Here is a 15,096-nt window from a genome sequence, read left to right as displayed (position 1 = left end):
ACCAGGAGCTGGGTGGGAGCGATGATGCCGCTCTGCTCAGCACTCACCTGCTGCCCTTCCCTGTGTTGGGGACAGGCTGTAATGGAAGAACCACCTGGAGCAAGTGGAGTGAGTTTGGTGCAGGGTGGCCAGGATGCTGAGGAGGTTGGAGCACTTGACTAAGGCACAGGGATTGCTGAGTGTGGGGAGGAGCATGGTTTGGTTGGACAGAAAACCTTCCTTGGAGTAGGCAGGTCCAGTGGAGAGGATTGGTTCATTCTGCCAGCTCCAGACATATCAAGAAGGATAGAAAGGAGCAATACCATGATTGAGCAGATATAGCTCTCATTTCTTAAAGGCACTCAAAGACCTTCTTCTAAATCTGCTGCACAACCATCCCTGAGACACACCTCCCTCCCTGAGAACCCAGGGAGACCAACAAGAGAGGAAAGGATGACACAGAGGCATGGGCTGGGATGCAACAGAAATTTAATGAGTCAAACGATGAGAACAAGGCCACTCTGAGTGGAGGCCTCAGTGCAGAGAGCAACAGGGTCAGCTCAGAATCTCCATCACACAGTTGTGGCAGGGATCCCAGCAGGTGTCCATCTGCCTGATCCAGAGAGGGAGCAGGGCCAGCAGGTGCTCCCCAGGATGGCTGTGTGGGGATCACAGCCCCAGGGAGCACAAGGGAACAAGGACACAGGAGGGAAAGGAGAGAGTGGCAGGGGACAGAGGCAGGGATGGGCTGTGCTTGCCAAGAGCCCAGGCTGGCCCTGTCCTTCTGCAAGGGCTGCTGGGGTTGCTCAGCCCCTCGGGAAGCAAGAAGCCGATGCTGCGTGCCCAGGGCGGTTCCATCCTGGGAGTCCCTGGGTTCCTTCCCCAGGGCCAGCGGCAGCAGCTTCAGCAGGGGAGGCACCTGGTGCCACAGAGGCCACTGCCCAAGCCAGAGAGGCCAAAGCCCCCAGAGCTGATGGGCACTCCCTGAGAGCTGAGGATGCTGCCAACAGCAGCCGAGGTGGAGGATCCCACCACGGTGTTCTGTGGGAAGGAGCTGAGGATGGGGCCGGGCAGGGTCACCAGCACGGGCGAGGGTTCGATGATGACGGTGGAGTCCTGGCACTGCCTGACACAGGGCTCATTGCAGCTGTTGGCCAGCGGGGTGGGGCCGCAGGGCTGGCAGGGCCGGCACGGGCTGTAGCAGGACATGGCTTGGGGCTGCAGGAGCACCTGGGAGACAGGGCAGGGGAAAGCAGAACACATGGAGTGGGTGAGGGTCAGCCTGTCACCCCACCATCAGGGACCAAAGGCATGAACAGGAGACAAGCCCAGGAGCTGTACAGAGAGACCCACAGGCTTCTCCATCCTCAGAAGATCCCTGCCAAGAGGTACCCAGGAAGATCCCTCTGTGGTCCATATCTTTGGAAACACCTAAGACAAGCCCAGCTTTTGCTCATGTTACACTTTCTGCCTCATTCCCTCATCCATGACAAGAATCCATAAAGCACAAAATAGCATGTATAGACAGAGAAACCCCATGGGAGGAGGAGAAGGATGAGAAAAAGCTTCAGACTCACCTTGTTCTCAAGGAGATGGAGGTGAGAGGAGTGGATGAGAGAGGGAGGAGAAGGTCCTGCTTTTATACAGTCCCTGCACCGCCCCAGGCCCACAGTCACTGCACAAGGACACTAATTTTCCTACAGACTCATCTCAAAGCAAAACATTCAACCCAATGGCACAGATTGTGGTTTGGTTTTCATCTATTTTGCCATTTCATTTCCCCATTTCTGACATTCCCACTAAGTCATGAAGGCTCCTACCATGTGGTGGGATGAGAAGTCCCACAAGGATTTCTTGTGCAGGAACACAATAGTATGGGCAGGAAGCAAGGCTCAAGTTGTCCCATGTGGAGTTTTGTACTTCATTTCTACTTAAGGGATTTGTTGTCTCTTGGGACAGTGTCCTCTCTTCCCCCTCTCTTCAAGCCAGGATGCATTTTGGCTGCACCTTTTGCACCCTGACCTGGAGGACACACCAAGTCCTGCCATTGTCAATTCTGTGCACACCCTGAGCTGTGGCAGTGCTGCCAAGCAAGTCAGGCTGAGGGCAATGGCCTTTGGGCTGCCTGGAGCTGTGGTGTGTGGGCTCAGCCCAGTGCTTGAAGATGGTTTTCCAGGGTTAAGGATGGAGCTGCCCTTGCTGGAAGGGAATTCAGCCCTGCCTGGGACAAAGCCTGCAGACATCACACACTCCTGGCTTGGGCTCACAACAAATTTAAAGCGTGACTCGCCATGGGTCAGGAGAGTTTGGCTTTGGAGATTTGCCTACTGAGGGCATTCCCTTGCCCTCCTGGGACGCGACCCAGCTGCCTCCATGTCTGCAGGGCAGGGAAGTGCATCAGGCCTTGGTGCAGTTTGAAATCTGGATCTGCATCCAGGCTCTTTCTGAGCACACCTCGTCCCTGAGCATTCCATGTTGGATTCTGTAGTGATTTTCTCTATCACCTCTCCAGATATCAAGACAAATCTGGCTGGCCTGTTATGCCCTGACTCCCCTGTCATACCTCTCTTGAACCCAAGACGCATTCTGACTTACTTCCAGTTCTCAGATGCATTCCATGGTCGCTGCGACTTTCAAAGGGAGTTGAGAAAGGCTTTGTACTGAGCCCAGTGAACACAGAACATCAATCCACACACACTCATGTCAGACCAGTGTGTCTGAATGTTCCTCCATCAGATTCTGTTCTGCTTGGGGAAATCTTTTCTGTTGCAGTTGTTGGAGGATTACCAGGAACGTGAGTTCCCGACAGCAATTCCTGATGGTAAAGACCAAGGACATGAACCTTTGAGCATGTTCACCTTTCCTGTACCCCCTGCCCTCAGGGAAGCTGCCCTTTTGAATAGTGGGGCTGCCTGTGTCCAAGGCTCCCTTTATGGATGGCCTGTCTGGAGAAGACCTTCTTATTGCCCCTCCCTGTGCTTTGCCTGATTCAGCTCCAGGTGGGCTTTGGCTTTCCTAATGCCTGGCAAAAGGCATTTAGAGGAAGAGAGCTGAAACACTGGCACAGCCTGGCTGCCTGGACATGCTGCAGCTCCTGACCTTTGCAGAGAGCAGAGAGAGAGGGAAAAGAGAGAAGCAAGTGAAGTGTCCATAAAAAGCGGATTATTTGGGTGTCCTCTGACACGTGCAGTGCGAGGCAAGGACTCTTCCTGCAGGGGATGCTGCAAAGAGTTGATTTTGACTGCCCTAAACCAACATTCCCTGCCTTCATCCAGCAACTGGGTCATGTGCCCTCCCTGACATGGCTCTGCCTGGGATATCCTTTGCTTCTCATCACAGAACATGAAAGGATCCTGCAATGCAGGGCAGGAATGTTGGAAATGAGGAAATGAAAAGGCAGCGTAGATGGAAGCAAAATGTGAATCGCTGCCACTATGTGGGATATTTTCCTTTGAAGATGAGTCTGATGAAAAATTGCCGCCTTTGTGCAGGACTGTGGGCCTGGAGCAATGCAAGAGCTGTATAAAAGCAGGCTCTTCTCCCCACTCTCACATTCACTCCACTCACCTCCATCTCCTTGGAACAAGGTGAGTTTGAAGCTCATTCTCCTTTTTCACCTTCTTCTCTGGGATTTCTCTGCACATACCTGTGACTTTGTTCCACGTGAGATCTTGCAGATGCTTTTTGTGAGAAAAGGAAATGAGTGGGAAGTGTGTGACTGCTGGGTCTTGGCAGAAGTAATGCCCCAGATTTGGGCTGGTTGGAGACGACCCTGGGCTTGAGATCTTGGTGGGGTTTGTATGAGGGGAAGAGCCCCTGTGCCTCCAGAAACAGCCTTCAGCTCTCATTCCCAGCTCATGCCTTGGCTCCCTCATGCTGAGGTCACAGTTGGATCCTTACCCAGCCCTTGTGATTTACTTCCCTCTGCTCTGTGTGCCAGGTGCTCCTGCAGCCCCAAGCCATGTCCTGCTACAGCCCGTGCCGGCCCTGCCAGCCCTGCGGCCCCACCCCGCTGGCCAACAGCTGCAATGAGCTCTGTGTCAGGCAGTGCCAGGACTCCACCGTGTTCATCCAGCCCTCGCCCGTGGTGGTGACCCTGCCCGGCCCCATCCTCAGCTCCTTCCCACAGAACACCGTGGTGGGATCCTCCACCTCGGCTGCTGTTGGCAGCATCCTCAGCTCTCAGGGAGTGCCCATCAGCTCTGGGGGCTTTGGCCTCTCTGGCTTGGGCAGTGGCCTCTGTGGCACGAGGCGCTTCCCCTGCTGAAGCTGCTCCCTGCACTGTTGCCTCCATCTGGATCCCCCTCTTTTCCTCCTTTTGACTCAATAAATTGTGCTGCATCCCAGCCTGTGCCTTTGTGTCTTCCTTTGCCCTGCAGACACTGTCCCAGGGCAGAGATGTTGCCCCAGGGGTGTTTCTGGGAGGGGGTTGTTGGGGCTGGTTTTGCCCTGGCTGCCAACACAGGCTGGCATTGGGATGCTCAGTGTGCACTGAGTGACTCTCTGGGTTCTGAGTTTCTCTGCCTCTTTGGGTCAGGACAGAATTTCCCTACATTGTCCAGGGACAAACGTGCACTCTGCACTTCTATTCCTTTTCCTTTCTCAGCTCAACAGCGTGACACAAGTACTCAGGAGAGAATGTTTTACTGACCAAACAGAGCTACTGGATTGCCATCATACTCCAGCAGATCCCATGGATCTGAAAGATTTCTGTAAGGGAGGGACAGTGTGCATTGTGCCACCTTCTCACAGACCCCAGTTATCATGGGAGCACAGAATGGGTTTGGTTGGAAGAGATTTTTAAAGGTATTTCGTCCAACCCTCCAGCCATGGACAGTATCTCAGCTCCAGCTCACATATTCCTGCTTAAAACGCTTGCCCTTTGTCCAGTCACTTGATATAATGTCTCTCTCCAGTTTTCTTACACCACCCCTTGATGAACTGAAAGGCTGCAATAAGGTCCTCCAGATCCTTCTCTTCTCCTGAATGAAAACCTCCAGAGCGGGGGTGAAGCATCCATGTGACCATTCCCTGGAGGGCAGCTCTCCTTCCATGCAGCCCCCAGTCCCTATTGATTTCTGAGATTGCCCCAAGGCAGTGTCAGGACCTTGCACTTGGCTTTATTGAAATTCCTGAGTTCCACGTGGAAGCTTTCCTCAAGTCTGTCAGGATCCCTGTGGGATTTAAACCCTCCCATCTGGCGTAGCTCTTGCTCCCCTCAGCTTCATGTCATTGCTGAGGGTCACAAATCAATGAGGTTGGAAAAGACCTCCAGGATCATCACCTTGACAAGATGCCCCTATGGCCCCTTAAGCACATCACAAAGCGCCACGAGGGTGCCCCAATCCCACTGTCCATGTCACTGATGCTCCCAGACACTGAGGGCTGTCAGCAGCACCCTGGGCTGTGCGAGCAGGAGTGGAGCCAGGAGATGTGGATGCTGCTCTGCTCAGCCCTCGCCTGCTGCCATCCCCCGTGTGGGAAATGAATTTGTAGGGAATTCTCAAAGGCTGACAGAAGGCCCACATTGCATGCACCTGTTGACAGACGTGGCTGAGAGAGAAATGGAACTAGAAACGAGTTTCAAAGTTTGGCTTTGCAAATAGAACAAATTACTTTATAGAAATAGAACTATGAAAGATACATAGCATTAGGATGCACAAGGGGTAATTTTAGATGATTGGCTTTAAGGCATTTACAGCATGGGATGGATAATCTGATAGGCCAAGATACACTAATAATGAATTCTAATTAGCAAATAGTTGCTTTCTAAATCTAATAGCATGAATGATAACATCTGTATTTTCTCACCCTTCTTATGAGATTGAACATAGAATAAAAGTTTTTAAAATGCCTCCAAGTATTCCCATCTCCAGGTCAGAAAAAAGCATAACCTGCACCCTGTATTGGGCACAGGCTGTAATGCAAGAACCACCAGGATAAAGCAGGCTGAGTTTAGTGCAGGGTGGCCGGGATGGGAAGGAGATCAGAGCACTTGACTCAGGCACAGGGATGGATGGGTATGGAGAGGAGAATGGTTTGGTCAGGGAGAGAAAATCATCCTTGGAGTAGACAGGGCCAATGAAGAGGTTTGGTTCATTCTGTTCACCGATGTCTTAAGGGATAATGACTCAAAACATTCCCCCATTTGTGGAGACCAGGGTGCTTTGGTGAACTGGGGCAGGTGAGCTCTGGCTGTGTAATGGCCAACCTCAGATCTAGTCCGACAGAGGGTGAATGATGGGCTTTGAATGAGGCAGGAGGTGGGTGCTGGTGCCTCTTGTCACTCGCAGCTGCCCTCCCTGGCACAGACCACTGGGTTGTGGGGGCCCCTCTGTTCCCCAGGGGAAGCACCAGGACATTCATGTGTGGCCTGACAGTGTTCATCTCTGCTGATGGGCCACATTGGGCCAAAACCAAAGCAACTGTGCTGGCTGTGATGGGCAGCTGTGTTGTCTTAGAAGGTGTCAAGGGCTCCTGAATGGTCCCATGTTCCACGACATTACATGATCCAGTGTGAAGCTCCCCCCTCCAAGGGAGGGTCCTGAGCATCTCCACTGGAAACTGAGTGAAAATAAACCAAATAGATTTTATGTTCTGTGGATTAGCCCTGGCATTTTCTCCTACCACTTTTTTGAGACTTCCCCCACCACCTGACAGGTCCAGTCTGTGACCACTTTGACCAAGACTGCACAGCAACAGAGTCTCATCAAAGGGCGTATGGCAGGAGAGATCTTCACAATCTTGCCCCTTATCCCTCTTCCTTCATTTTGCCTTGTGCATGTCCCTGGGTGATGTGGTTGCATTTTCATCTTGCCATGCTTTCATGCTGTTGTATCGCTTTGGAAAATAAGAGCCAAAATGGCTATGGATGTGTTTTCCTGTCCAATCACATTGTTCTGCAATTATCCCTCAGTGTGTAATTACAGACACTGATCATTCAGTGCTGGCTCTCCCTAATCAATCTCAAGGCCTGTATTAACAAGAACCTGGCTTACCCCTCACCTTCTGCAGTGGGTTGTAGTACAGACACATGGAGAAGGGTAGAAAGGAGCAATGCACATTCAAGTCTCCCATCTTAAAAGGCACTCAAACGCCTTCTCCTACATCTGTCTCACAGAACCATCCCTGAGACACACCTCCCTCCCTGAGAACCTTGGGAGACCAACAAGAGAGGAAAGGATGACACAGATGCATGGACTGGGCTGCAACAGAAATTTAATGAGTCAAACGATGAGAACAAGGCCACTCTGAGTGGAGGCCTCAGTGCAGAGAGCAGCAGGGTCAGCTCAGAATCTCCATCACACAGTTGTGGCAGGGATCCCAGCAGGTGTCCATCTGCCTGATCCAGAGAGGGAGCAGGGCCAGCAGGTGCTCCCCAGGATGGCTGTGTGGGGATCACAGCCCCGGGGAGCACAAGGGGAACAAGGACACAGGAGGGAAAGGAGAGAGTGGCAGGGGACAGAGGCAGGGATGGGCTGTGCTTGCCAAGAGCCCAGGCTGGCCCTGTCCTTCTGCAAGGGCTGCTGGGGTTGCTCAGCCCCTCGGGAAGCAAGAAGCCGATGCTGCGTGCCCAGGGCGGTTCCATCCTGGGAGTCCCTGGGTTCCTTCCCCAGGGCCAGCGGCAGCAGCTTCAGCAGGGGAGGCACCTGGTGCCACAGAGGCCACTGCCCAAGCCAGAGAGGCCAAAGCCCCCAGAGCTGATGGGCACTCCCTGAGAGCTGAGGATGCTGCCAACAGCAGCCGAGGTGGAGGATCCCACCACGGTGTTCTGTGGGAAGGAGCTGAGGATGGGGCCGGGCAGGGTCACCACCACGGGCGAGGGCTGGATGAACACGGTGGAGTCCTGGCACTGCCTGACACAGGGCTCATTGCAGCTGTTGGCCAGCGGGGTGGGGCCGCAGGGCTGGCAGGGCCGGCACGGGCTGTAGCAGGACATGGCTTGGGGCTGCAGGAGCACCTGGGAGACAGGGCAGGGGAAAGCAGAACACATGGAGTGGGTGAGGGTCAGCCTGTCACCCCACCATCAGGGACCAAAGGCATGAACAGGAGACAAGCCCAGGAGCTCTACAGAGAGACCCACAGGCTTCTCCATCCTCAGAAGATCCCTGCCAAGAGCTACCCAGGGAAGATCCCTCTGTGGTCCACATCTTTGGAAACACCTAAGACAAGCCCAGCTTTTGCCCCTGTTACACTTTCTGCCTCCTTCCCTCATCCATGACAAGAATCCATAAAGCACAAAATAGCATGTATAGACGGAGAAACCGCATGGGAGGAGGAGAAGGATGAGAAAAAGCTTCAGACTCACCTTGTTCTCAAGGAGATGGAGGTGAGAGGAGTGGATGAGAGAGTGAGGAGAAGGTCCTGCTTTTATACAGTCCCTGCACTGCCCCAGGCCCACAGTCACTGCACAAGGACACTAATTTTCCTACAGACTCATCTCAAAGCAAAACATTCAACCCAATGGCACAGATTGTGGTTTGGTTTTCATCTATTTTGCCATTTCATTTCCCCATTTCTGACATTCCCACTAAGTCATGAAGGCTCCTACCATGTGGTGGGATGAGAAGTCCCACAAGGATTTCTTGTGCAGGAACACAATAGTATGGGCAGGAAGCAAGACTCAAGTTGTCCCATGTGGAGTTTTGTACTTCATCTCTACCTAAGGGATTTGTTGTCTCTTGGGACAGTGCCCTCTCTTCCCCCTCTCTTCAAGCCAGGATGCATTTTGGCTGCACCTTTTGCACCCTGACCTGGAGGACACACCAAGTCCTGCCAATGTCAATTCTGTGCACACCCTGAGCTGTGGCAGTGCTGCCAAGCAAGTCAGGCTGAGGGCAATGGCCTTTGGGCTGCCTGGAGCTGTGGTGTGTGGGCTCAGCCCAGTGCTTGAAGATGGTTTTCCAGGGTTAAGGATGGAGCTGCCCTTGCTGGAAGGGAATTCAGCCCTGCCTGGGACAAAGCCTGCAGACATCACACACTCCTGGCTTGGGCTCACAACAAAATTAAAGCGTGACTCGCCATGGGTCAGGAGAGTTTGGCTTTGGAGATTTGCCTACTGAGGGCATTCCCTTGCCCTCCTGGGACGTGACCCAGCTGCCTCCATGTCTGCAGGGCAGGGAAGTGCATCAGGCCTTGGTGCAGTTTGAAATTTGGTTTTGCATCCAGGTCCTTTCTGAGCACACCTCGTCCCTGAGCATTCCATGTTGGATTCTGTAGTGATTTTCTCTATCACCTCTCCAGATATCAAGACAAATCTGGCTGGCCTGTTATGCCCTGACTCCCCTGTCATACCTCTCTTGAACCCAAGACACTCTCTGACTTTCTTCCAGTTCTCAGATGCATTCCATGGTCACTGCGACTTTCAAAGGGAGTGGAGAAAGGCTTTGTACTGAGCCCAGTGAACACAGAACATCAATCCACACACACCCATGTCAGACCAGTGTGTTTGAATGTTTCTCCATCAGATTCTGTTCTGCTTGGGGAAATCTTTTCTGTTGCACTTGTTGGAGGATTACCGGGAACGTGAGTTCCCGACAGCAATTCCTGATGGTAAAGACCAAGGACATGAACCTTTGAGCATGTTCACCTTTCCTGTACCCCCTGCCCTCAGGGAAGCTGCACTTTTGAATAGTGGGGCTGCCTGTGTCCAAGGCTCCCTTTATGGATGGCCTGTCTGGAGAAGACCTTCTTATTGTCCCTCCATGTGCTTTGCCTGATTCAGCTCCAGGTGGGCTTTGGCTTTCCTAATGCCTGGCAAAAGGCATTTAGAGGAAGAGAGCTGAAACACTGGCACAGCCTGGCTGCCTGGACATGCTGCAGCTCCTGACCTTTGCAGAGAGCAGAGAGAGAGGGAAAAGAGAGAAGCAAGTGAAATGTCCATAAAAAGCGGATTATTTGGGTGTCCTCTGACACGTGCAGTGCGAGGCAGGGACTCTTCCTGCAGGGGATGCTGCAAAGAGTTGATTTTGACTGCCCTAAACCAACATTCCCTGCCTTCATCCAGCAACTGGGTCATGTGCCCTCCCTGACATGGCTCTGCCTGGGATATCCTTTGCTTCTCATCACAGAACATGAAAGGATCCTGCAATGCAGGGCAGGAATGTTGGAAATGAGGAAATGAAAAGGCAGCGTAGATGGAAGCAAAAAGTGAATCGCTGCCACTATGTGGGATATTTTCCTTTGAAGATGAGTCTGATGAAAAATTACCGCCCTTGTGCAGGACTGTGGGCCTGGGGCAATGCAAGAGCTGTATAAAAGCAGGCTCTTCTCCCCACTCTCACATTCACTCCACTCACCTCCATCTCCTTGGAACAAGGTGAGTTTGAAGCTCATTCTCCTTTTTTTGCGTTCTTCTCTGGGATTTCTCTGCACATACCTGTGACTTTGTCCCACGTGAGATCTTGCAGATGCTTTTTGTGAGGAGGAAATGAGTGGGAAGTGTGTGACTGCTGGGTCTTGGCAGAAGTAATGCCCCAGATTTGGGCTGTTTAGGGACGACACTGGGCTTGAGATCTTGGTGGGGTTTGTATGAGGGGAAGAGCCCCTGTGCCTCCAGAAACAGCCTTCAGCTCTCATTCCCAGCTCATGCCTTGGCTCCCTCATGCTGAGGTCACAGTTGGATCCTTACCCACCTCTTGTGATTTACTTCCCTCTGCTCTGTCTCCCAGGTGCTCCTGCAGCCCCAAGCCATGTCCTGCTACAGCCCGTGCCGGCCCTGCCAGCCCTGCGGCCCCACCCCGCTGGCCAACAGCTGCAATGAGCCCTGTGTCAGGCAGTGCCAGGACTCCACCGTGTTCATCCAGCCCTCGCCCGTGCTGGTGACCCTGCCCGGCCCCATCCTCAGCTCCTTCCCACAGAACACCGCCGTGGGATCCTCCACCTCGGCTGCTGTTGGCAGCATCCTCAGCTCTCAGGGAGTGCCCATCAGCTCTGGGGGCTTTGGCCTCTCTGGCTTGGGCAGTGGCCTCTGTGGCACGAGGCGCTTCCCCTGCTGAAGCTGCTCCCTGCACTGTTGCCTCCATCTGGATCCCCCTCTTTTCCTCCTTTTGACTCAATAAATTGTGCTGCATCCCAGCCTGTGCCTTTGTGTCTTCCTTTGCCCTGCAGACACTGTCCCATGGCAGAGATGTTGCCCCAGGGGTGTTTCTGGGAGGGGGTTGTTGGGGCTGGTTTTGCACTGGCTGCCAACACAGGCTGGCATTGGGATGCTCAGTGTGCACTGAGTGACTCTCTGGGTTCTGAGTTTCTCTGCCTCTTTGGGTCAGGACAGAATTTCCCTACATTGTCCAGGGACAAACATGCTCTCTGCACTTCTATTCCTTTTCCTTTCTCACCTCAACAGCGTGACACAAGTACTCAGGAGAGAATGTTTTACTGACCAAACAGAGCTACTGGATTGCCATCATACTCCAGCAGATCCCATGGATATGAAAGATTTCTGTAAGGGAGGGACAGAGTGCATTGTGCCACCTTCTCACAGACCCCAGTTATCATGGGAGCACAGAATGGGTTTGGTTGGAAGAGATTTTTAAAGGTATTTCGTCCAACCCTCCAGCCATGGACAGTATCTCGGCTCCAGCTCACATATTCCTGCTTAAAACACTTGCCCCTTGTCCAGTCACTTGATATAATGTCTCTCTCCAGTTTTCTTACACCACCCCTTGATGAACTGAAAGGCTGCAATAAGGTCCTCCAGATCCTTCTCTTCTCCTGAATGAAAACCTCCAGAGCAGGGGTGAAGCATCCATGTGACCATTCCCTGGAGGGCAGCTCTCCTTCCATGCAGCCCCCAGTCCCTATTGATTTCTGAGATTGCCCCAAGGCAGTGTCAGGACCTTGCACTTGGCTTTATTGAAATTCCTGAGTTCCACGTGGAAGCTTTCCTCAAGTCTGTCAGGATCCCTGTGGGATTTAAACCCTCCCATCTGGCATAGCTCTTGCTCCCCTCATCTTCATGTCATTGCTGAGGGTCACAAATCAATGAGGTTGGAAAAGACCTCCAGGATCATCACCTTGACAAGATGCCCCTATGGCCCCTTAAGCACATCACAAAGCGCCACGAGGGTGCCCCAATCCCACTGTCCATGTCACTGATGCTCCCAGACACTGAGGGCTGTCAGCAGCACCCTGGGCTGTGCGAGCAGGAGTGGAGCCAGGAGATGTGGATGCTGCTCTGCTCAGCCCTCGCCTGCTGCCATCCCCCGTGTGGGAAATGAATTTGTAGGGAATTCTCAAAGGCTGACAGAAGGCCCACATTGCACGCACCTGTTGACAGACGTGGTTGAGAGAGAAATGGAACTAGAAACGAGTTTCAAAGTTTGGCTTTGCAAATAGAACAAACTACTTTATAGAAATAGAACTATGAAAGATACATAGCATTAGGATGCACACGGGGTAATTTCAGATGATTGGCTTCAAGGCATTTACAGCATGGGATGGATAAGCTGATAGGCCAAGATACACTAATAATGAATTCTAATTAGGAAATAGTTGCTTTCTAAATCTAATAGCATGAATGATAACATCTGTATTTTCTCACCCTTCTTATGAGATTGAACATAGAATAAAAGTTTTTTAAATGCCTCTAAGTATTCCCATCTCCAGGTCAGAAAAAAGCATAACCTGCACCCTGTATTGGGCACAGGCTGTAATGCAAGAACCACCAGGACAAAGCAGGCTGAGTTTAGTGCAGGGTGGCCGGGATGGGAAGGAGATCAGAGCACTTGACTCAGGCACAGGGATTGATGGGTATGGAGAGGAGAATGGTTTGGTCAGGGAGAGAAAATCATCCTTGGAGTAGACAGGGCCAATGAAGAGGTTTGGTTCATTCTGTTCACCGATCTCTTAAGGGATAATGACTCAAAACATTCCCCCATTTGTGGAGACCAGGGTGCTTTGGTGAACTGGGGCAGGTGAGCTCTGGCTGTGTAATGGCCAACCTCAGATCTAGTCCGACAGAGGGTGAATGATGGGCTTTGAATGAGGCAGGAGGTGGGTGCTGGTGCCTCTTGTCACTCGCAGCTGCCCTCCCTTGCACAGACCACTGGGTTGTGGGGGCCCCTCTGTTCCCCAGGGGAAGCACCAGGACATTCATGTGTGGCCTGACAGTGTTCATCTCTGCTGATGGGCCACACTGGGCCAAAACCAAAGCAACTGTGCTGCCTGTGATGGGCAGCTGTGTTGTCTTAGAAGGTGTCAAGGGCTCCTGAATGGTCCCATGTTCCACGACATTACATGATCCAGTGTGAAGCTCCCTCCTCCAAGGGAGGATCCTGAGCATCTCCACTGGAAACTGAGTGAAAATAAACCAAATAGATTTTATGTTCTGTGGATTAGCCCTGGCATTTTCTCCTACCACTTTTTTGGGATTTCCCCCACCACCTGACAGGTCCAGTCTGTGAACACTTTGACCAAGACTGCACAGCAACCAAGTCTCAGCAAAGGGCGTATGGCAGGAGAGATCTTCACAATCTTGTCCCTTATCCCTCTTCCTTCATTTTGCCTTGTGCATGTCCCTGGGTGATGTGGTTGCATTTTCATCTTGCCATGCTTTCATGCTGTTGTATTGCTATGCAAAATAAGAGCCAAAATGGCTACGGATGCGTTTTCCTGTCCATCACATTGTTCTACAATTATCCCTCAGAGTGTAATTACAGACACTGATCATTCAGTGCTGGTTCTCCCTAATCAATCTCAAGGGCTGTATTAACAAGAACCTGGCTTACCCCTAACCTTCTGCAGTGGGTCGTAGCACAGACACATGGAGAAGGGTAGAAAGCAGCAATGCCATAATAAAGCACATTCAAGTCTCCCATCTTAAAAGGCACTCAAACACGTTTTCCTACATCTGTCTCACAGAACCATCCCTGAACAACACCTCCCTCCCTGGGGAACCTTGGGAGACCAACAAGGGAGGAAAGGATGACACAGATGCATGGGCTGGGATGCAACAGAAATTTAATGAGTCAAATGATGAGAACAAGGCCACTCTGAGTGGAGGCCTCAGTGCAGAGAGCAGCAGGGTCAGCTCAGAATCTCCATCACACAGTTGTGGCAGGGATCCCAGCAGGTGTCCATCTGCCTGATCCAGAGAGGGAGCAGGGCCAGCAGCTGCTCCCCAGGATGGCTGTGTGGGGATCACAGCCCCAGGGAGCACAAGGGAACAAGGACACAGGAGGGAAAGGAGAGAGTGGCAGGGGACAGAGGCAGGGATGGGCTGTGCTTGCCAAGAGCCCAGGCTGGCCCTGTCCTTCTGCAAGGGCTGCTGGGGTTGCTCAGCCCCTCGGGAAGCAAGAAGCCGATGCTGCGTGCCCAGGGCGGTTCCATCCTGGGAGTCCCTGGGTTCCTTCCCCAGGGCCAGCGGCAGCAGCTTCAGCAGGGGAGGCACCTGGTGCCACAGAGGCCACTGCCCAAGCCAGAGAGGCCAAAGCCCCCAGAGCTGATGGGCACTCCCTGAGAGCTGAGGATGCTGCCAACAGCAGCCGAGGTGGAGGATCCCACCACGGTGTTCTGTGGGAAGGAGCTGAGGATGGGGCCGGGCAGGGTCACCACCACGGGCGAGGGTTCGATGATGACGGTGGAGTCCTGGCACTGCCTGACACAGAGCTCATTGCAGCTGTTGGCCAGCGGGGTGGGGCCGCAGGGCTGGCAGGGCCGGCACGGGCTGTAGCAGGACATGGCTTGGGGCTGCAGGTGCACCTGGGAGACAGGGCAGGGGAAAGCAGAACACATGGAGTGGGTGAGGGTCAGCCTGTCACCCCACCATCAGGGACCAAAGGCATGAACAGGAGACAAGCCCAGGAGCTCTACAGAGAGACCCACAGGCTTCTCCATCCTCAGAAGATCCCTGCCAAGAACTACCCAGGGAAAATCCCTCTGTGGTCCATATCTTTGGAAACACCTAAGACAAGCCCAGCTTTTGCCCATGTTACACTTCCTCATTCCCTCATCCATGACAAGAATCCATAAAGCACCAAATAGCATGTGTAGACGGAGAAACCCCATGGGAGGAGGAGAAGGATGAGAAAAAACTTCAGACTCACCTTGTTCTCAAGGAGATGGAGGTGAGAGGAGTGGATGAGAGAGGGAGGAGAAGGTCCTGCTTTTATACACTCC

At 52.7% G+C, this 15,096-nt stretch overlaps 5 protein-coding genes across 6 annotated transcripts; 2 read left to right on the top strand and 3 right to left on the bottom strand.

The window, feature by feature from the left end:
- Positions 1-882: 882 nt before the first annotated feature.
- On the bottom strand, positions 883-1,629 carry LOC140680725 (feather keratin 1-like). The gene is made up of 2 exons (XM_072919122.1): positions 1,557-1,629; positions 883-1,190 (listed from the first exon to the last, which is right to left on the bottom strand). The coding sequence occupies exon 2, from the start codon at positions 1,186-1,188 to the stop codon at positions 883-885; it is 306 nt and encodes a 101-aa protein (XP_072775223.1). The 5' UTR covers positions 1,189-1,190; positions 1,557-1,629.
- A 2,311-nt stretch (positions 1,630-3,940) lies between these two features.
- On the top strand, positions 3,941-4,246 carry LOC100225573 (feather keratin 3-like). Its single transcript, XM_002194515.5, has one exon. It carries the CDS (start codon positions 3,941-3,943, stop codon positions 4,244-4,246), a length of 306 nt encoding a protein of 101 aa, XP_002194551.5.
- Positions 4,247-7,612: 3,366 nt separating this feature from the next.
- Positions 7,613-8,360, bottom strand: LOC140680724 (feather keratin 1-like). The gene is made up of 2 exons (XM_072919121.1): positions 8,288-8,360; positions 7,613-7,920 (listed from the first exon to the last, which is right to left on the bottom strand). The coding sequence occupies exon 2, from the start codon at positions 7,916-7,918 to the stop codon at positions 7,613-7,615; it is 306 nt and encodes a 101-aa protein (XP_072775222.1). The 5' UTR covers positions 7,919-7,920; positions 8,288-8,360.
- Positions 8,361-10,670: 2,310 nt separating this feature from the next.
- Positions 10,671-10,976, top strand: LOC140680727 (feather keratin 1-like). The gene has a single exon (XM_072919134.1). The coding sequence runs from the start codon at positions 10,671-10,673 to the stop codon at positions 10,974-10,976; it is 306 nt and encodes a 101-aa protein (XP_072775235.1).
- Positions 10,977-14,352: 3,376 nt separating this feature from the next.
- LOC121471197 (feather keratin Cos1-1/Cos1-3/Cos2-1-like) lies at positions 14,353-15,096 on the bottom strand. 2 transcript variants are annotated; one of them, XM_072919125.1, is made up of 2 exons: positions 15,024-15,096; positions 14,353-14,660 (listed from the first exon to the last, which is right to left on the bottom strand). In XM_072919125.1, the coding sequence occupies exon 2, from the start codon at positions 14,656-14,658 to the stop codon at positions 14,353-14,355; it is 306 nt and encodes a 101-aa protein (XP_072775226.1). In that variant the 5' UTR covers positions 14,659-14,660; positions 15,024-15,096. The 2 variants fall into 2 exon arrangements, with proteins under 2 accessions (XP_072775226.1, XP_041577456.2); XM_041721522.2 differs by having other exon boundaries at positions 14,353-14,679; positions 15,024-15,059.

The sequence above is a fragment of the Taeniopygia guttata genome, chromosome 27 (genome assembly GCF_048771995.1).
Source record: "Taeniopygia guttata chromosome 27, bTaeGut7.mat, whole genome shotgun sequence".
In the NCBI taxonomy this organism is placed as follows: Eukaryota; Metazoa; Chordata; class Aves; order Passeriformes; family Estrildidae; genus Taeniopygia; species Taeniopygia guttata.
This window is presented reverse-complemented; position numbering and strand designations above follow the sequence as displayed.